General features: G+C 40.6%; 1 protein-coding gene across 1 annotated transcript; it reads left to right on the forward strand.

Annotated features, from left to right (window-relative positions):
- The first annotated feature begins 1,401 nt into the window (after positions 1-1,401).
- On the forward strand, positions 1,402-18,583 carry LOC131854151 (uro-adherence factor A-like). Its single transcript, XM_059205284.1, has 20 exons — positions 1,402-1,413; positions 1,709-1,775; positions 2,185-2,379; positions 3,682-3,972; positions 4,581-4,661; positions 5,791-5,981; positions 6,972-7,142; positions 7,548-7,614; positions 8,029-8,219; positions 8,507-8,563; positions 9,356-9,422; positions 10,063-10,386; positions 11,342-11,472; positions 11,996-12,207; positions 12,741-12,901; positions 13,411-13,530; positions 14,820-14,939; positions 15,841-16,041; positions 16,227-16,346; positions 18,543-18,583. Exons 1-20 carry the CDS (start codon positions 1,402-1,404, stop codon positions 18,581-18,583), a joined length of 2,820 nt encoding a protein of 939 aa, XP_059061267.1.
- Positions 18,584-21,095: the final 2,512 nt, after the last annotated feature.

Here is a 21,095-nt window from a genome sequence, read left to right on the forward strand (position 1 = left end):
TTTTTATATGAATGTACAAAAATATATATTCCTTATACTCTTTACTTAGGTACCACTATCTAAGTAAAGAGAATAAGGAATATATATTTTTGTACATATTTATAAAGAAAAAATTAAGAGAACCTATTTTGTGCAGATATTTATTCTCTACAACTTTGATTTAAAACATTTTTACATGTTTCATACCGTTGTAGAGTTAATTTGAGAAATAGCGTTTTTCAACCCTTTTTTTCATTTCTTCATGCCTTTCGAGTCAACTTAAATTAAAATTTCTTTCTGAATATTTGCGTTCAGAAAGTGAGACTGAGAGTGAGACTGAGAGTGAGACTGAGAGTGAGACTGTTAGTGAGACTGAGAGTGAGACTGAGAGTGAGACTGTGAGTGAGACTGTGAGTGAGCCTGTGAGTGAGACTGTTAGTGAGACTGTGAGTGAGACTGAGAGTGAGACTGAGAGTGAGACTGTTAGTGAGACTGAGAGTGAGACTGAGAGTGAGACTGAGAGTGAGACTGATAGTGATACTGAAACTGATGAGTGAAACTGATAGTGAGACTGAGAATGAGACTGAGAGTGAGACTGATAGTGAGACTGGGAGTGAGACAGATAGTGAGACTGGGAGTGAGACTGAGTGTGAGACTGAGAGTGAGACTGATAGGGAGCCTGGGAGTGAGACTGATAGTGAGACTGAGAGTGAGACTGAGAGTGAGACTGAGAGTGAGACTGAGAGTGAGACTGATAGTGAGACTGAGAGTGAGACAGAGAGTGAGACTGAGAGTAAGACTTAGCGTGAGACTGACAGTGAGACTGATAGTGAGACTGAGAGTGAGACTGAGAGTGAGACTGATAGTGAAACTGAGAGTGAGACTGAGAGTGAGACTGAGAGTGAGACTGAGAGTGAGACTGATAGTGATACTGAAACTGATGAGTGAAACTGATAGTGAGACTGAGAATGAGACTGAGAGTGAGACTGATAGTGAGACTGGGAGTGAGACTGAGTGAGACTGTAAGTGAGACTAATAGTGAGACTGAGAGAGAGACTGTAAGTGAGACTGAGAGTGAGACTGATAGTGAGACTAATAGGGAGCCTGGGAGTGAGACTGTAAGTGAGACTGATAGTGAGACTGAGAGTGAGACTGATAGTGAGACTGATAGTGAGACTGATAGTGAGACGGAGAGTGAGACTGATAGTGAGACTGAAAGTGAGACTGATAGTGAGATTGAAAATGAGAGTGACAATAAGACGAGAATGAGAGTGAGAATGAGAATAAGAGTAAGAATTATTTAAAGAATACTTAATTAAAGACGAGCTAGCGCTGTGCTAACTGATCTGACCTCATACTCATCAAGCGAGTAAACCATACCATTATCATCCATTAGAAATAGGACTTTATTTTTATGCGAAAATGAGTGAGACTGTAAGTGAGACTGATAGTGAGACTGAGAGTGAGACTGATAGTGAGACTGAGAGTGAGACTGATAGTGAGACTGAGAGTGAGACTGATAGTGAAACTGATAGTGAGACTGAGAGTGAGACTGAGAGTGAGACTGAGTGAGACTGATAGGGAGCCTGGGAGTGAGACTGTAAGTGAGACTGGGAGTGAGACTGAGAGTGAGACTGTAAGTGAGACTGAGATTGAGACTTAGAGTGAGATTATGAATGAGACTGAGAGTGAGACTAAGAGTGAGACTGATAGTGAGACTGAGATTTAGACTGAGAGCGAGAATGAAAATGAGAGTGACAATAAGAGCGAGAATGAGAGTGAGAATGAGAATAAGAGTAAGAATTATTTAAAGAATACTTAATTAAAGGCGAGCTAGCGCTGAGCTAACTGATCTGACCTCATACTCATCAAGTAAACCATACCATTATCATCCATTAAAAATAGGACTTTATTTTTATATGAATGTACAAAAATATATATTCCTTATTCTCTTTACTTAGGTACCACTCTCTAAGTAAAGAGAATAAGGAATATATATTTTTGTACATATTTATAAAGAAAAATTAAGAGAACCTATTTTGTGCAGATATTTATTCTCTACAACTTTGATTTAAAACATTTTTACATGTTTCATACCGTTGTAGAGTTAATTTGAAAAATAGCGTTTTTCAACCCTTTTTTTAATTTCTTCATGCCTTTCGAGTCAACTTAAATTAAAATTTCTTTCTGAATATTTGCGTTCAGAAAGTGAGACTGAGAGTGAGACTGTTAGTGAGACTAAGATTGAGACTGAGAGAAAGACTGAGAGTGAGACTGATAGTGAGACTGAGATTAAGACTCAGAATGAGACTGAGAGTGTGAATGTGAGTGAGAATGATAGTGAGACTGAGATTGAGACTAAGAGTGAGATTATGAATGAGACTGATAGTGAGACTGAGAGTGAGACTGAGGGTGAGACTGAGAGTGAGACTGAGGGTGAGACTGTAAGTGAGACTGAGAGTGAGACAGTGAGTGAAACTGATAGTGAGACTGAGAGTGAGACTGAGAGTGAGACTGAGAGTGAGACTGATAGGGAGCCTGGGAGTGAGACTGTAAGTGAGACAGATAGTGAGACTGGGAGTGAGACTGAGAGTGAGACTGTAAGTGAGACTGATAGTGAGACTGAGAGTGAGACAGATAGTGAGACTGAGAATGAGACTGAGAATGAGAGCGAAAATGAAAATGATAGTGAAACTGAGAGTGAGACTGAGAGTGAGACTAAGACTGAGACTGAGAATGAGACTGAGAATGAGACTGATAGTGAGACAGTGAGTGAGACAATGAGTGAAACTGATAGTGAGACTGAGAGTGAGACTGATAGAGAGCCTGGGAGTGAGACTGTAAGTGAGACTGATAGTGAGACTGATAGTGAGACTGAGAGTGAGGCTGATAGTGGGACTGAGAGTGAGACTGAGACTGAGACTGAGAGTGAGACTGATAGTGAGACTGAGAGTGAGACTGATAGTGAGACTGAGAGTGAGACTGATAGTGAAACTGATAGTGAGACTGTAAGTGAGACTAATAGTGAGACTGAGAGAGAGACTGTAAGTGAGACTGAGAGTGAGACTGATAGTGAGACTAATAGGGAGCCTGGGAGTGAGACTGTAAGTGAGACTGGGAGTGAGACTGATAGTGAGACTGATAGTGAGACTGAGATTGAGACTAAGAGTGAGACTGATAGTGAGACTGATAGTGAGACTGATAGTGAGACTGAGATTTAGACTGAGAGCGAGAATGAAAATGAGAGTGACAATAAGAGCGAGAATGAGAGTGAGAATGAGAATAAGAGTAAGAATTATTTAAAGAATACTTAATTAAAGACGAGCTAGCGCTGTGCTAACTGATCTGACCTCATACTCATCAAGCGAGTAAACCATACCATTATCATCCATTAAAAATAGGACTTTATTTTTATATGAATGTAAAAAAATATATATTCCTTATTCTCTTTACTTAGGTACCACTATCTAAGTAAAGAGAATAAGGAATATATATTTTTGTACATATTTATAAAGAAAAAATTAAGAGAACCTATTTTGTGCAGATATTTATTCTCTACAACTTTGATTTAAAACATTTTTACATGTTTCATACCGTTGTAGAGTTAATTTGAAAAATAGCGTTTTTCAACCCTTTTTTTAATTTCTTCATGCCTTTCGAGTCAACTTAAATTAAAATTTCTTTCTGAATATTTGCGTTCAGAAAGTGAGACTGAGAGTGAGACTGAGATTGAGACTAAGAATGAGACTGAGAGTGTGATTGTGAGTGAGAATGATAGTGAGACTGAGATTGAGACTAAGAGTGAGATTATGAATGAGACTGATAGTGAGACAGTGAGTGAAACTGATAGTGAGACTGAGAGTGAGACTGAGAGTGAGACTGTGAGTGAGAATGTGAGTGAATTTGATAGTGAGACTGACAGCGAGACTGAGAGTGAGACTGAGAGTGATTCTGATAGTGAGATTGAGAGTGATATTGTGAGTGAGACTGAGAGTGAGACTGAGAGTGAGACTGAGAGTGAGACTGATAGTGAGACTGAGAGTGAGACTGATCGTGAGACTGATAGTGAGACTGAGAGTGAGACTGAGAGTGATATTGAGAGTGAGACTGAGAGTGAGATTGAGAGTGAGATTGAGTATGAGACTGAGAGTGAGACTGAGTGTGAGACTGAGAGTGAGACTGAGAGTGAGACTGAGAGTGAGACTGAGAAGGAGACAGAGAGAGAGACTCATAGAGACACAGAGAGTGAGACTGTGAGTGAGACGGTGAGTGAATTTGATAGTGAGACTGACAGCGAGACTGAGAGTGAGACTGAGAGTGAGACTGATAGTGATACTGAAACTGATGAGTGAAACTGATAGTGAGACTGAGAATGAGACTGAGAGTGAGACTGAGAGTGATACTGAGAGTGAGACTGAGAGTGATACTGAGAGTGAGACTGACAGTGAGACTGACAGTGAGACTGACAGTGAGACTGATAGTGAGATTGACAGTGAGACTGAGAGTGAGCCTGAGAGTGAGACTGAGAGTGAGACTGAGAGTGAGACTGAGAGTGAGATTGACAGTGAGTCTGAGAGTGAGACTGAGAGTGTGACTGTGAGTGAGACTGAGTGAATTTGATAGTGAGACTGACAGCGAGACTGAGAGTGAGACTGAGAGTGATACTGAGAGCGAGACTGAGAGTGAGACTTAGAGTGAGACTGAGATGAGAGTGAGAGTGAGACTGTGAGTGAGACTGAGAGTGAGACTGATAGTGATACTGAAACTGATGAGTGAAACTGATAGTGAGACTGAGATTGAGACTGAGAGTGAGACTGATAGTGAGACTGGGAGTGAGACTAAGAGTGAGATTATGAATGAGACTGATAGTGAGACTGAGAGTGAGACTGAGGGTGAGACTGAGAGTGAGACTGAGGGTGAGACTGTAAGTGAGACTGAGAGTGAGACAGTGAGTGAAACTGATAGTGAGACTGAGAGTGAGACTGAGAGTGAGACTGAGAGTGAGACTGATAGGGAGCCTGGGAGTGAGACTGTAAGTGAGACAGATAGTGAGACTGGGAGTGAGACTGAGAGTGAGACTGATAGTGAGACTGAGAGTGAGACAGATAGTGAGACTGAGAATGAGACTGAGAATGAGAGCGAAAATGAAAATGATAGTGAAACTGAGAGTGAGACTGAGAGTGAGACTAAGACTGAGACTGAGAATGAGACTGATAGTGAGACAGTGAGTGAGACAATGAGTGAAACTGATAGTGAGACTGAGATTGAGACTAAGAGTGAGACTGATAGTGAGACTGATAGTGAGACTGATAGTGAGACTGAGATTTAGACTGAGAGCGAGAATGAAAATGAGAGTGACAATAAGAGCGAGAATGAGAGTGAGAATGAGAATAAGAGTAAGAATTATTTAAAGAATACTTAATTAAAGACGAGCTAGCGCTGTGCTAACTGATCTGACCTCATACTCATCAAGCGAGTAAACCATACCATTATCATCCATTAAAAATAGGACTTTATTTTTATATGAATGTAAAAAAATATATATTCCTTATTCTCTTTACTTAGGTACCACTATCTAAGTAAAGAGAATAAGGAATATATATTTTTGTACATATTTATAAAGAAAAAAATTAAGAGAACCTATTTTGTGCAGATATTTATTCTCTACAACTTTGATTTAAAACATTTTTACATGTTTCATACCGTTGTAGAGTTAATTTGAAAAATAGCGTTTTTCAACCCTTTTTTTAATTTCTTCATGCCTTTCGAGTCAACTTAAATTAAAATTTCTTTCTGAATATTTGCGTTCAGAAAGTGAGACTGAGAGTGAGACTGAGATTGAGACTAAGAATGAGACTGAGAGTGTGATTGTGAGTGAGAATGATAGTGAGACTGAGATTGAGACTAAGAGTGAGATTATGAATGAGACTGATAGTGAGACAGTGAGTGAAACTGATAGTGAGACTGAGAGTGAGACTGAGAGTGAGACTGTGAGTGAGAATGTGAGTGAATTTGATAGTGAGACTGACAGCGAGACTGAGAGTGAGACTGAGAGTGAGACTGAGAGTGAGACTGTTAGTGAGACTGAGAGTGAGACTGAGAGTGAGACTGTGAGTGAGACTGAGAGTGAGACTGATAGTGATACTGAAACTGATGAGTGAAATTGATAGTTAGAATGAGACTGAAAGTGAGACTGATAGTGAGATTGACAGTGAGACTGAGTGTGAGACTGATCGTGACACTGATCGTGAGACTGAGAGTGAGACTGAGTGTGAGACTGATCGTGAGACTGATTGTGAGACTGAGAGTGATATTGAGAGTGAGACTGAGAGTGAGATTGAGAGTGAGACTGAGTGTGAGACTGATCGTGAGACTGAGAGAGAGACTGTGAGTGAGACGGTGAGTGAATTTGATAGTGAGACTGACAGCGAGACTGAGAGTGAGACTGAGAGTGAGACTGATAGTGATACTGAAACTGATGAGTGAAACTGATAGTGAGACTGAGAATGAGACTGAGAGTGAGACTGATAGTGAGACTGGGAGTGAGACTGAGTGAGACTGTAAGTGAGACTAATAGTGAGACTGAGAGAGAGACTGTAAGTGAGACTGAGAGTGAGACTGATAGTGAGATTGAAGGTGAGACTGTAAGTGAGACTGTGAGTGAGACTGAGAGTGAGATTGAGTGTGAGACTAAGTTTGAGACTGAGAGTGAGATTGAGAGTGAGATTGAGAATGAGACTGAGAGTGAGACTGAGAGTGAGACTGAGAGTGAGACTGAGAGTGAGACTGAGAGTGAGACTGAGAGCCTGTGAGTGAGACTGTTAGTGAGACTGAGAGTGAGACTGAGAGTGAGACTGTGAGTGAGACTGAGAGTGAGACTGATAGTGATACTGAAACTGATGAGTGAAACTGATAGTGAGACTGAGATTGAGACTGAGAGTGAGACTGATAGTGAGACTGGGAGTGAGACTAAGAGTGAGATTATGAATGAGACTGATAGTGAGACTGACAGTGAGACTGATAGTGTGACTGAGAGTGAGTCTGATAGTGAAACTGATAGTGAGACTGAGAGTGAGACTGAGAGTGAGACTGATAGGGAGCCTGGGAGTGAGACTGTAAGTGAGACAGATAGTGAGACTGGGAGTGAGACTGAGAGTGAGACTGTAAGTGAGACTGATAGTGAGACTGAGAGTGAGACAGATAGTGAGACTGAGAATGAGACTGAGAATGAGAGCGAAAATGAAAATGATAGTGAAACTGAGAGTGAGACTGAGAGTGAGACTAAGACTGAGACTGAGAATGAGACTGATAGTGAGACTGAGAGTGAGACTGAGAGTGAGACTGAGAGTGAGATTGACAGTGAGTCTGAGAGTGAGACTGAGAGTGTGACTGTGAGTGAGACTGAGAGTGAGATTGACAGTGACACTGACAGTGAGACTGAGAGTGAGACTGAGAGTAAGACTTAGCGTGACACTGACAGTGAGATTGACAGTGAGACTGAGAGTGAGACTGAGAATGAGACTGATAGTGAAACTGAGAGTGAGACTGAGAGTGAGACTGAGATTTAGACTGAGAGCGAGAATGAAAATGAGAGTGACAATAAGAGCGAGAATGAGAGTGAGAATGAGAATAAGAGTAAGAATTATTTAAAGAATACTTAATTAAAGGCGAGCTAGCGCTGTGCTAACTGATCTGACCTCATACTCATCAAGCGAGTAAACCATACCATTATCATCCATTAAAAATAGGACTTTATTTTTATATGAATGTACAAAAATATATATTCCTTATTCTCTTTACTTAGGTACCACTCTCTAAGTAAAGAGAATAAGGAATATATATTTTTGTACATATTTATAAAGAAAAAATTAAGAGAACCTATTTTGTGCAGATATTTATTCTCTACAACTTTGATTTAAAACATTTTTACATGTTTCATACCGTTGTAGAGTTAATTTGAAAAATAGCGTTTTTCAACCCTTTTTTTAATTTCTTCATGCCTTTCGAGTCATCTTAAATTAAAATTTCTTTCTGAATATTTGCGTTCAGAAAGTGAGACTGAGAGTGAGACTGAGATTGAGACTAAGAATGAGACTGAGAGTGTGATTGTGAGTGAGAATGATAGTGAGACTGAGATTGAGACTAAGAGTGAGATTATGAATGAGACTGATAGTGAGACAGTGAGTGAAACTGATAGTGAGACTGAGAGTGAGACTGAGAGTGAGACTGTGAGTGAGAATGTGAGTGAATTTGATAGTGAGACTGAGAGTGAGACTGAGAGTGAGACTGAGAGTGAGACTGAGAGTGAGATTGACAGTGAGTCTGAGAGTGAGACTGAGAGTGAGACTGATAGTGAGACTGAGAGTGAGACTGATAGTGAAACTGAGAGTGAGACTGATCGTGAGACTGATAGTGAGACTGAGAGTGAGACTGATAGTGAGACTGAGAGACTGATAGTGAGACTGAGAGTGAGACTGATAGTGAGACTGATAGTGAGACTGATAGTTAGACTGAGATTGAGACTTAGAGTGAGACTGTTAGTGAGACTGAGAGTGAGACTGAGAGTGAGACTGTGAGTGAGACGGTGAGTGAATTTGATAGTGAGACTGACAGCGAGACTGAGAGTGAGACTGAGAGTGAGACTGATAGTGATACTGAAACTGATGAGTGAAACTGAGAGTGAGACTGATCATGAGACTGGTCGTGAGACTGATAGTGAGACTGAGAGTGAGACTGATAGTGAGACTGATAGTGAGACTGATAGTGAGACGGAGAGTGAGACTGATAGTGAGACTGAAAGTGAGACTGATAGTGAGATTGAAAGTGAGACTGAGTGTGAGACTGATCGTGACACTGATCGTGAGACTGAGAGTGAGACTGAGTGTGAGACTGATAGTGAAACTGAGAGTGAGACTGAGAGTGAGACTGAGAGACAGATCGTGAGACTGTGAGACAGATCGTGAGACTGATCGTGAGACTGATCGTGAGACTGAGAGTGATGCTGATAGTGAGACTGATAGTGAGACTGAGAGTGAGACTGAGAGTGAGACTGAGAGTGAGACTGAGAGTGAGACTGATAGTGAGACTGAAACTGATGAGTGAAACTGATAGTGAGACTGAGATTGAGACTGAGAGTGAGACTGATAGTGAGACTGGGAGTGAGACTGAGTGAGACTGTAAGTGAGACTAATAGTGAGACTGAGAGAGAGACTGTAAGCGAGACTGAGAGTGAGACTTAGAGTGAGACTGAGATGAGACTGAGAGTGTGACTGAGAGTGAGACTGATAGAGAGCCTGGGAGTGAGACTGTAAGTGAGAATGGGAGTGAGACTGAGAGTGAGACTGTAAGTGAGACTGATAGTGAGACTGAGATTTAGACTGAGAGCGAGAATGAAAATGAGAGTGACAATAAGAGCGAGAATGAGAGTGAGAATGAGAATAAGAGTAAGAATTATTTAAAGAATACTTAATTAAAGGCGAGCTAGCGCTGTGCTAACTGATCTGACCTCATACTCATCAAGCGAGTAAACCATACCATTATCATCCATTAGAAATAGGACTTTATTTTTATATGAATGTACAAAAATATATATTCCTTATTGTCTTTACTTAGATACCACTATCTGAGACTGATAGTGATACTGAAACTGATGAGTGAAACTGATAGTGAGACTGAGAATGAGACTAATAGTGAGACTGAGATTGAGACTGAGAGTTAGACTGAGAGTGAGACTGAGAGTGAGACTGATAATGAGACTGGGAGTGAGACTGAGAGTGAAATTGTAAGTGAGACTGGGAGTGAGACTGTAAGTGAGACTGATAGTGAGACTGAGATTGAGACTGAGAGTGAGACTGAGAGTGAGACTGAGAGTGAGACTAAGAGTGAGACTGATAGTGAGACTGAGAGGTGAGTCTGAGAGGTGAGACTGAGAGTGAGACTGATAGTGAGACTGATCGTGAGACTGATAGTGAGACTGAGAGTGAGACTGAGTGAAGTGAGACTGATAGTGAGACTGATAGTGAGACTGAGATTGAGACTGAGAGTGAGACTGAGAGTGAGACAGATAGTGAGACTGTGAGTGAGCCGAGACTGAGTTTGAGACTGAGAAGAAGGCTGAAACTAAGAGCGAGAATGAGAATGAGAGCGGGACTGAGAATATGAGCGAGAATGAGACTGAGAATGAGAGCGAGAATGAGAATGATAGTGAGACTGAGAGTGAGACAGAGAGTGAGACAGAGAGTGAGAGTGAGACTGAGAGTGAGACTGAGGTTAAGACTGTGAGTGAGACCGAGACTGAGTTTGAGACTGAGAAGAAGGCTGAAACTGAGAGCGAGTATGAGAATGAGAGCGAGACTGAGAATATGAGTGAGAATGAGACTGAGAATGAGAGCGAGAATGAGAATGATAGTGAGACTGAGATTGAGACTGAGAGTGAGACTGATAGTGAGACTGGGAGTGTGACTGAGAGTGAGACTATAAGTGAGACTGGGAGTGAGACTGCGAGTGAGACTGTAAGTGAGACTGATAGTAAGACTGATAGTAAGACTGATAGTGAGACTGAGATTGAAACTAAGAGTGAGACTGAGAGTGAGACTGTGAGTGAGATTGAGAGTGAGATTATGAGTGAGACCGAGACTGAGTTTGAGACTGTCTAATTGTAATGACTGGGTAATTGTTATCGATGAGCTAACTGATCTGATCTCATACTCATCTTATCATCGTCCACTAGTGCCCCGCCAGCATAAACTTTAATGCAAGCGAGTGAACCATACCATTATCATCCATTAAAAATAGGACTTTATTTTTATATGAATGAAGTGGTACTTAAGTAAAGGTAATAAGGAATATATATTTTTGTACATATTTATAATGAAAAAATTAAGAGAACCTATTTTGTGCAGATTTTTATTCTCTGCAACTTTGATTTAAAACATTTTTTTTTGATTTAAAGACTGATAGTGAGACTGAGATTGAGACTGTGAGTGAGACTGAGAGTGAGACAGATAGTGAGACTGAGATTGAGACTGTGAGTGAGCCGAGACTGGGTTTGAGACTGAGAAGAAGGCTGAAACTGAGAGCGAGGATGAGAATAAGAGCGAGAATGAGAATGATAGTGAGACTGTGACTGAGAGTGAGAGTGAGACTGAGAAAGAGAATTAGAGTGAGACTGATAGTGAGACTGAAAGTGAGACTGATAGTGAGATTGAAAGTGAGACTGAGTGTGAGACTGAGAGTGAGACAGATAGTGAGACTGAGAATGAGACTGAGAATGAGAGCGAAAATGAAAATGATAGTGAGACTGAGAGTGAGACTGAGAGTGAGACTAAGACTGAGACTGAGAATGAGACTGATAGTGAGACAGTGAGTGAGACAGTGAGTGAGACAGTGAGTGAAACTGATAGTGAGACTGAGAGTGAGACTGAGAGTGAGACTGATAGAGAGCCTGGGAGTGAGACTGTAAGTGAGACTGGGAGTGAGACTGAGAGTGAGACTGTAAGTGAGACTGATAGTGAGACTGAGATTTAGACTGAGAGCGAGAATGAAAATGAGAGTGACAATAAGAGCGAGAATGAGAGTGAGAATGAGAATAAGAGTAAGAATTATTTAAAGAATACTTAATTAAAGGCGAGCTAGCGCTGTGCTAACTGATCTGACCTCATACTCATCAAGCGAGTAAACATCAAGCGAGTAAACCATTATCATCCATTAGAAATAGGACTTTATTTTTATATGAATGTAAAAAAATATATATTCCTTATTCTCTTTACTTAGATAGCACTATCTGAGACTGATAGTGATACTGAAACTGATGAGTGAAACTGATAGTGAGACTGAGAATGAGACTAATAGTAAGACTGAGATTGAGACTGAGAGTTAGACTGAGAGTGAGACTGAGAGTGAGACTGATAATGAGACTGGGAGTGAGACTGAGAGTGAAATTGTAAGTGAGACTGGGAGTGAGACACAGAGTGAGACTGTAAGTGAGACTGATAGTGAGACTGAGATTGAGACTGAGAGTGAGACTGAGAGTGAGACCGAGACTGAGTTTGAGACTGAGAAGAAGGCTGAAACTGAGAGCGAGAATGAGAATGAGAGCGAGACTGAGAATATGAGTGAGAATGAGACTGAGAATGAGAGCGAAAATGAAAATGATAGTGAGACTGAGAGTGAGACTAAGACTGAGACTGAGAATGAGACTGATAGTAAGACTGATAGTGAGACTGAGAGGTGAGACTGAGAGGTGAGACTGAGAGTGAGACTGATAGTGAGACTGATAGTGAGACTGAGAGTGAGACTGATAGTGAGACTGAGAGTGAGACTGAGAGTGAGACTGATAGTGAGACTGAGAGTGAGACTGATAGTGAAACTGAGAGTGAGACTGATCGTGAGACTGATCGTGAGACTGATCATGAGACTGAGTGTGAGACTAATCGTGACACTGAGAGTGAGACTGAGAGTGAGACAGAGTGAGACTGTGAGTGAGCCGAGACTGAGTTTGAGACTGAGAAGAAGGCTGAAACTAAGAGCGAGAATGAGAATGAGAGCGGGACTGAGAATATGAGCGAGAATGAGACTGAGAATGAGAGCGAGAATGAGAATGATAGTGAGACTGAGATTGAGACTGAGAGTAAGACAGAGAGTGAGACTGAGAGTGAGACTGAGAGTGAGACTGAGAGTGAGACTGAGAGTGAGACTGAGAGTGACACTGTAAGTGAGACTGATAGTGAGACTGAGATTGAGACTGAGATTGAGACTGAGAGTGAGACTGAGAGTGAGACTGAGGTTAAGACTGTGAGTGAGACCGAGACTGAGTTTGAGACTGAGAAGAAGGCTGAAACTGAGAGCGAGTATGAGAATGAGAGCGGGACTGAGAATATGAGCGAGAATGAGACTGAGAATGAGAGCGAGAATGAGAATGATAGTGAGACTGAGATTGAGACTGAGAGTGAGACAGAGAGTGAGAGTGAGACTGAGAGTGAGACTGATAGTGAGACTGAGAGTGAGACTGAGAGTGACACTGTAAGTGAGACTGATAGTGAGACTGAGATTGAGACTGAGATTGAGACTGAGAGTGAGACTGAGAGTGAGACTGAGGTTAAGACTGTGAGTGAGACCGAGACTGAGTTTGAGACTGAGAAGAAGGCTGAAACTGAGAGCGAGTATGAGAATGAGAGCGAGACTGAGAATATGAGTGAGAATGAGACTGAGAATGAGAGCGAGAATGAGAATGATAGTGAGACTGAGATTGAGACTGAGAGTGAGACTGATAGTGAGACTGGGAGTGTGACTGAGAGTGAGACTATAAGTGAGACTGGGAGTGAGACTGAGAGTGAGACTGTAAGTGAGACTGATAGTGAGACTGATAGTGAGACTGAGAGTGAGACTGAGAGTGAGACTGAGAGTGAGACAGATAGTGAGACTGTGAGTGAGCCGAGACTGAGTTTGAGACTGAGAAGAAGGCTGAAACTAAGAGCGAGAATGAGAATGAGAGCGGGACTGAGAATATGAGCGAGAATGAGACTGAGAATGAGAGCGAGAATGAGAATGATAGTGAGACTGAGATTGAGACTGAGAGTGAGACAGAGAGTGAGACAGAGAGTGAGAGTGAGACTGAGAGTGAGACTGATAGTGAGACTGAGAGTGAGACTGAGAGTGACACTGTAAGTGAGACTGATAGTGAGACTGAGATTGAGACTGAGATTGAGACTGAGAGTGAGACTGAGAGTGAGACTGAGGTTAAGACTGTGAGTGAGACCGAGACTGAGTTTGAGACTGAGAAGAAGGCTGAAACTGAGAGCGAGTATGAGAATGAGAGCGGGACTGAGAATATGAGCGAGAATGAGACTGAGAATGAGAGCGAGAATGAGAATGATAGTGAGACTGAGATTGAGACTGAGAGTGAGACAGAGAGTGAGACAGAGAGTGAGAGTGAGACTGATAGTGAGACTGAGAGTGAGACTGAGAGCGAGACTGAGAGTGACACTGAGAGTGAGACTCAGAGTGAGATTGAGAGTGAGACTGTGATTGACACTGAGAGTAATGCTGTGAGTGAGACCGAGAGTGAGACTGAGAGTGAGACTGATAGTGAGACTGAGAGTGAGACTGATAGTGAGATTGATAGTGAGACTGAGTGTGAGACTGAGAGTGAGACTGAGTGTGAGACTGAGAGTGAGACTGAGAGTGAGACTGAGGTTAAGACTGTGAGTGAGACCGAGACTGAGTTTGAGACTGAGAAGAAGGCTGAAACTGAGAGCGAGTATGAGAATGAGAGCGGGACTGAGAATATGAGCGAGAATGAGACTGAGAATGAGAGCGAGAATGAGAATGATAGTGAGACTGAGATTGAGACTGAGAGTGAGACAGAGAGTGAGACAGAGAGTGAGAGTGAGACTGAGAGTGAGACTGATAGTGAGACTGAGAGTGAGACTGAGAGTGACACTGTAAGTGAGACTGATAGTGAGACTGAGATTGAGACTGAGATTGAGACTGAGAGTGAGACTGAGAGTGAGACTGAGGTTAAGACTGTGAGTGAGACCGAGACTGAGTTTGAGACTGAGAAGAAGGCTGAAACTGAGAGCGAGTATGAGAATGAGAGCGAGACTGAGAATATGAGTGAGAATGAGACTGAGAATGAGAGCGAGAATGAGAATGATAGTGAGACTGAGATTGAGACTGAGAGTGAGACTGATAGTGAGACTGGGAGTGTGACTGAGAGTGAGACTATAAGTGAGACTGGGAGTGAGACTGAGAGTGAGACTGATAGTGAGACTGATAGTGAGACTGAGAGTGAGACTGAGAGTGAGACTGAGAGTGAGACAGATAGTGAGACTGTGAGTGAGCCGAGACTGAGTTTGAGACTGAGAAGAAGGCTGAAACTAAGAGCGAGAATGAGAATGAGAGCGGGACTGAGAATATGAGCGAGAATGAGACTGAGAATGAGAGCGAGAATGAGAATGATAGTGAGACTGAGATTGAGACTGAGAGTGAGACAGAGAGTGAGACAGAGAGTGAGAGTGAGACTGAGAGTGAGACTGATAGTGAGACTGAGAGTGAGACTGAGAGTGACACTGTAAGTGAGACTGATAGTGAGACTGAGATTGAGACTGAGATTGAGACTGAGAGTGAGACTGAGAGTGAGACTGAGGTTAAGACTGTGAGTGAGACCGAGACTGAGTTTGAGACTGAGAAGAAGGCTGAAACTGAGAGCGAGTATGAGAATGAGAGCGGGACTGAGAATATGAGCGAGAATGAGACTGAGAATGAGAGCGAGAATGAGAATGATAGTGAGACTGAGATTGAGACTGAGAGTGAGACAGAGAGTGAGACAGAGAGTGAGAGTTAGACTGAGAGTGAGACTGATAGTGAGACTGAGAGTGAGACTGAGAGTGACACTGTAAGTGAGACTGATAGTGAGACTGAGATTGAGACTGAGATTGAGACTGAGAGTGAGACAGAGAGTGAGACAGAGAGTGAGAGTGAGACTGAGAGTGAGACTGATAGTGAGACTGAGAGTGAGACTGAGAGTGACACTGTAAGTGAGACTGATAGTGAGACTGAGATTGAGACTGAGATTGAGACTGAGAGTGAGACTGAGAGTGAGACTGAGGTTAAGACTGTGAGTGAGACCGAGACTGAGTTTGAGACTGAGAAGAAGGCTGAAACTGAGAGCGAGTATGAGAATGAGAGCGGGACTGAGAATATGAGCGAGAATGAGACTGAGAATGAGAGCGAGAATGAGAATGATAGTGAGACTGAGATTGAGACTGAGAGTGAGACTGAGAGTGAGACAGAGTGAGACTGAGTGTGAGACTGATCGTGAGACTGAGAGTGAGACTGATGGTGAGGTTGATCGTGAGACAGATCGTGAGACTGAGAGTGAGATTGAGTGTGAGACTAAGTTTGAGACTGAGAGTGAGATTGAGGTTAAGACTGTGAGTGAGACCGAGACTGAGTTTGAGACTGAGAAGAAGGCTGAAACTGAGAGCGAGTATGAGAATGAGAGCGAGACTGAGAATATGAGTGAGAATGAGACTGAGAATGAGAGCGAGAATGAGAATGATAGTGAGACTGAGATTGAGACTGAGAGTGAGACTGATAGTGAGACTGGGAGTGTGACTGAGAGTGAGACTATAAGTGAGACTGGGAGTGAGACACAGAGTGAGACAGTAAGAGAGACTCATAGTGAGACTGAGAGTGAGACTGAGAGTGAGACTGAGAGTGAGACAGATAGTGAGACTGTGAGTGAGCCGAGACTGAGTTTGAGACTGAGAAGAAGGCTGAAACTAAGAGCGAGAATGAGAATGAGAGCGGGACTGAGAATATGAGCGAGAATGAGACTGAGAATGAGAGCGAGAATGAGAATGATAGTGAGACTGAGATTGAGACTGAGAGTGAGACAGAGAGTGAGACAGAGAGTGAGAGTGAGACTGAGAGTGAGACTGATAGTGAGACTGAGAGTGAGACTGAGAGTGACACTGTAAGTGAGACTGATAGTGAGACTGAGATTGAGACTGAGATTGAGACTGAGAGTGAGACTGAGAGTGAGACTGAGGTTAAGACTGTGAGTGAGACCGAGACTGAGTTTGAGACTGAGAAGAAGGCTGAAACTGAGAGCGAGGATGAGAATGAGAGCGAGAATGAGAATGATAGTGAGAGTGAGACTGAGAGTGAGACTGAGATTGAGACTGTGAGTGAGTATGTGAGTGAGATTGAGAGTGAGATTGTGAGTGAGACCGAGATTGAGTTTGAGAGTCTAATTGTAATGACTGTGTAATTGTTATCGATGAGCTAACTGATCTGATCTCATACTCATCTTATCATCGTCCACTAGTGTCCCGCCAGCATAAACTTTAATGCAAGCGAGTGAACCATACCATTATCATCCATTAAAAATAGGACTTTATTTTTATATGAATGAAGTGATACTTAAGTGAAGAGAATAAGGAATATATATATTTTTCCTACTCGTGAACGGGTGCTGCTTGTAGGAACTGGTCTGCTCTAATCACTATGACTGATTTCCTCTTATTAATTGTTTAACCAGTTGGTTATATATTCAATTTTTTTTTTATTTGAGTATTTAATTGAATTAGTTCGAATTGGTGGTTTGTGTTCACACACTTAAACTTAAAAATGTAAAGTAATAATAAAATTATTTAAAAGAGCAACACACAAGTTTCTTGCTCGTTCTTCTTGTGATGAGACAGCTTTCCGAACGAGCGGTAGATTAAAAAAATGTAATGACTATTCAAAAGTGCTTCAATGTAAGTTTATTTGAATAAATGATTTTCTATTTCTATTTCTATTTTATACGACACGTCAATAGCTGCCTTTATACGACACGTCAATGGATACCTATCTACACGTCAATAATAAAAAACTTTCATCCGCTATTTTATTTTACCCATTTAAGGGTAACAACATTTTTACAAACTTTGTCATATTCATTTATATTTAATCAACAGCCTCAAAAAAAAAATTATCCCCTAATTTATTTAAGGGTAATATTTTTAAAAACTTTGTATGTCATATTTAATCTGCTCGTTCTTCTTGTAATGAGACAGCTTTCCGAACGAGTGGTAGATAGAAAACAAATTGTTATGACTATTCAAAAGTGCTTAAATTAAGTTTATTTGAATAAATGATTTTCTATTCTATTCTATTCTATTTATATTTAATTAGCAGCTTCACAAATAAGTTTCAAGCTTCTAGCTTCAAAAATGTCATCTTTCATCCCCAATTATCTCTATCTATATCAATTATCTACCCCTTACAACCCTTTTTTTCCATTAAAAAGTAGCCTATGTCCTTTCTCAGGTTCTAGACTATGTGTGTACCAAATTTCATTTAAATCGGTTCAGTAGTTTTGGCGTGAAAGCGAGACAGACAGTTACTTTCGCATTTATAATATTAGTAAGGTGTAAGGTAAATCAAAGTCGCCGTCGCTGTCCGTCCCTATGTATGCTTAAATCTTTAAAACTACGCAACGGATTTTGAAGCTGTTTTAATAGATAGACTGATTCAAGATGAAGGTTTATATGTATAAAACATGTACACCCGTGCGAAGCCGGGGCGAGCTAGTAAAGTATAATACAATCAATAAAAATTCAAATATATTTGTATAATAAATCATTTTTATTGAATTATAACGACATTATTAAATAACAAAAATCAATTTACAACACGATTACATATAAAATTAGAGTTGGAGGAAAGTGTGAGCCACTCTCCTTGACGGGGCGACGCGTTATCGTTTCATTTACATTAGCCAGCTGATTATTGACCAAACAATCTTGTAATGAGTGTCACACATTTTAGAGGGAGCTTCCTTATTGGATCTCTTTCTGTAACGAATTCAAGACACGTCGACCCGCGGTTTCATCATATAATGTTACTAACAATTCTCATTTGCAACTAATGAACAACAATGAATAGGTTTACATATATTTTATTACTTTATTATAATCAAATAATATTTATATAGATATTTTACAATCATATAAGAATAAAAGAATAATAATTTCATAGACAAATAAACTTAACGTAAGTTATATAATCAACAGTATCTGTTGAGATTCTTGCCAGTTCTTCTCAACTGAAGTAGCTAGCTGAACTGAACCGTAGGGATGATAAAAAAATATTAATCTTAAAATAAATAATCTTAAATCATATTATAAACGCAAAAGTTTGTGAGTATGGATGGATGTTTGTTACTCTTTCACGCAAAAACTATTGAACGGTTTGTGATGAAACTTTACTGTAATACAGCTTATATATCAGACTAATATATCGGCTAAAAATGTCAGTAGAATATTAAATATAACGTGCACAAGCGCCTGAAAAGTTAAACAATTAAGAGTGTATAAAACCGTGGTTCTGGAGATCAGGAGCGTTTGTACTTATTGAATGAAATATAGTTATGAGCTTACAACCGTATATATATTGTAATGTGTATAATCTAAGTGCCTAAATAATTTTTTTTTTTTTTTCGGACTACTCCAATGCTGTTGGCCGTAGCTGGCCTTTACAGCTTCATCGGACGTTATGGGGCGAGTGCAGATGGCACTCCAAACCCGCGGAAGGACTTATGGAGCGGCTGAAGGCCTACTCCTGCCCGACGGATACGACTTTAGTCTGAGGGCACCACTAGGGGTTCGAACCTCGGCTCAGGCCGTCGTAATTTCGATCCCCGTTTGAATTGGACGGGGATCGATCGGAGGGGTGCCTAAATAAAAAATTACATATCTATATAAGGAATAACAAAAATATCTTATTAGCGTGTTTTAGAAATATGTATGCAAAAATACAGCGCCATCTAGTTGTACTAGTATAAAACTATTTTGACTCGAATAAAGATATTAAGTTTGAACTAAAAGACTACTTATTAAATACTCACAAACTTTCGCGTTTATATTATGAAAGAATAAGATTTCACCGATGTAATTGCAACTTAACTTACAGACTGCATCTGCAACAGACATATACATTTTTAGTCTGTTACAATTGAGAATTGTTAATAACAGCATTACATAAGCTGTCGATCAGGAAGGCGGCGAAACGGCACTGCTACCTACACACCATAATTACTAAACCTACTGGATATATTTGAAAAGTGTAATTGATAAATTGAGTATTACGCTCCTTACACACGGGGCCAGTCCTAATGAATATAGCTGAAATACATGAAACTGAATCAGTCAAAGAAACAAAGTGAAAATATACTCAATAGTTGAAGCGACTGAAACAAAGTTAAAATCTATACATATAAATAAATTTGGAGTGTCTGTTTGTAATATTGAAATAACCGTTTTTTACTACATGCATATGAATATAAATAGGGTACATACACCAAAAAAAAAAACACTTTTTAAAATTTTTGTCTGTCCGTCTGTCGGTCTGTCTCTGAAATGGTTGGACCGATTTTGACGGGACTTTTTTGGCAGATATTTAATGTAATAGGGAGTAACTTAGGCTACTTTTATTTTAGGAAACAAAGTTAATTTCCACTCGGACGAAGTCGCGGGAACAGCTAGTATTAAATAAATTTATTACGTTAATGTACAGTTCGTATAAAAATCTCCGTTTCGGAGGAGTATGGGAATGAAAACTGACACGAGAATTTTATATATAAGATATATATATATATATATCACTTTGTTTCTTTGAAAAAGCTATTCAGTTGCAATAATACCATGGCTGGATTTAGCTTTGTATATTCTAAATCAGAGATTCCCAAAGTGGTCTATATCGACCCCCAGGGGTCTATAACAAACTGCAAGGGGTCTACAACAGCTGTCATCTTGTTGTTTTTACTTTATGTTTTTAACACTAAACTTTACTACAGTTAGAAATACAAAAAATCAATACCAGATAAGAATGGGGGGTCTACCCAAAGGGGCCGTTCAAGTATTACGTAAGCACTATAGGGGGGCGGGGGGTCTTTTCTTTGCTTATTTTGGATGACATGGGGGTGGGGGAGTCTGTATGATGATTACGTCATCGGTCGTAATTTACTTTTTTACACGAATGGCAACCCTCACATTGTCTTTGTTAAAAAACAATACATTAATTGAGAAATGTTTACGTAAGCATGGGGGGAGGGGTAAGAGCTTTGCTTACTTTTGCTGACAACGGGGGATGAGGGGTAAATAATTGTGATAAATCTGCTTACGTAATACTTGAACAGCCCCAAACCCGAAAAATATGGCAAGGGGTCCACAACCAAAAATTTGGGAACCTCTGCTCTAAATGTATGTAAAAGAGCAAGCCTGAAGAATAGATTTAGCAGCGCCGCGCTGCAGTGGGTCCAGACTTAAAGATTCAACAAACAGTCCATTTATTGTAACATAACCGAAACATGACGGGATGCACCGCTCTCCCGTGTCCCGTCGTAAAATCACAATACTTAATAATAAATATTTACAAATTAACACGAACAATAGGTTATATGTAGAGATTATATTGATCGTAGGAGTACCGCGCTATGACTGGCGGAAGGAGATTTAGTGTATGACATCAATAGTTACTTTTAAACTTTCGTGTTTAATATACATTATTTAAATTGTTAACCGGGTCTTAACACGAATAATTTTATGGCAAATAAAGGTATTTACCTC

Source organism: Achroia grisella, unplaced genomic scaffold, assembly GCF_030625045.1.
Source record: "Achroia grisella isolate CSIRO2021 unplaced genomic scaffold, CSIRO_AGI_Agris_v1 utg970, whole genome shotgun sequence".
Lineage (NCBI taxonomy): Eukaryota > Metazoa > Arthropoda > Insecta > Lepidoptera > Pyralidae > Achroia > Achroia grisella.

What these genes read in the sequence shown, in the direction of transcription:
- LOC131854151 (XM_059205284.1), top strand. An exon ending in GTGAGACTGAGAGTGAGACT is followed by an intron (nt 7,143 to 7,547) that starts GTAAGTGAGACT and finishes ACTGAGATTTAG; the next exon opens with ACTGAGAGCGAGAATGAAAA. An exon ending in GAGTGAGAATGAGAATAAGA is followed by an intron (nt 7,615 to 8,028) that starts GTAAGAATTATT and finishes ATTTGCGTTCAG; the next exon opens with AAAGTGAGACTGAGAGTGAG.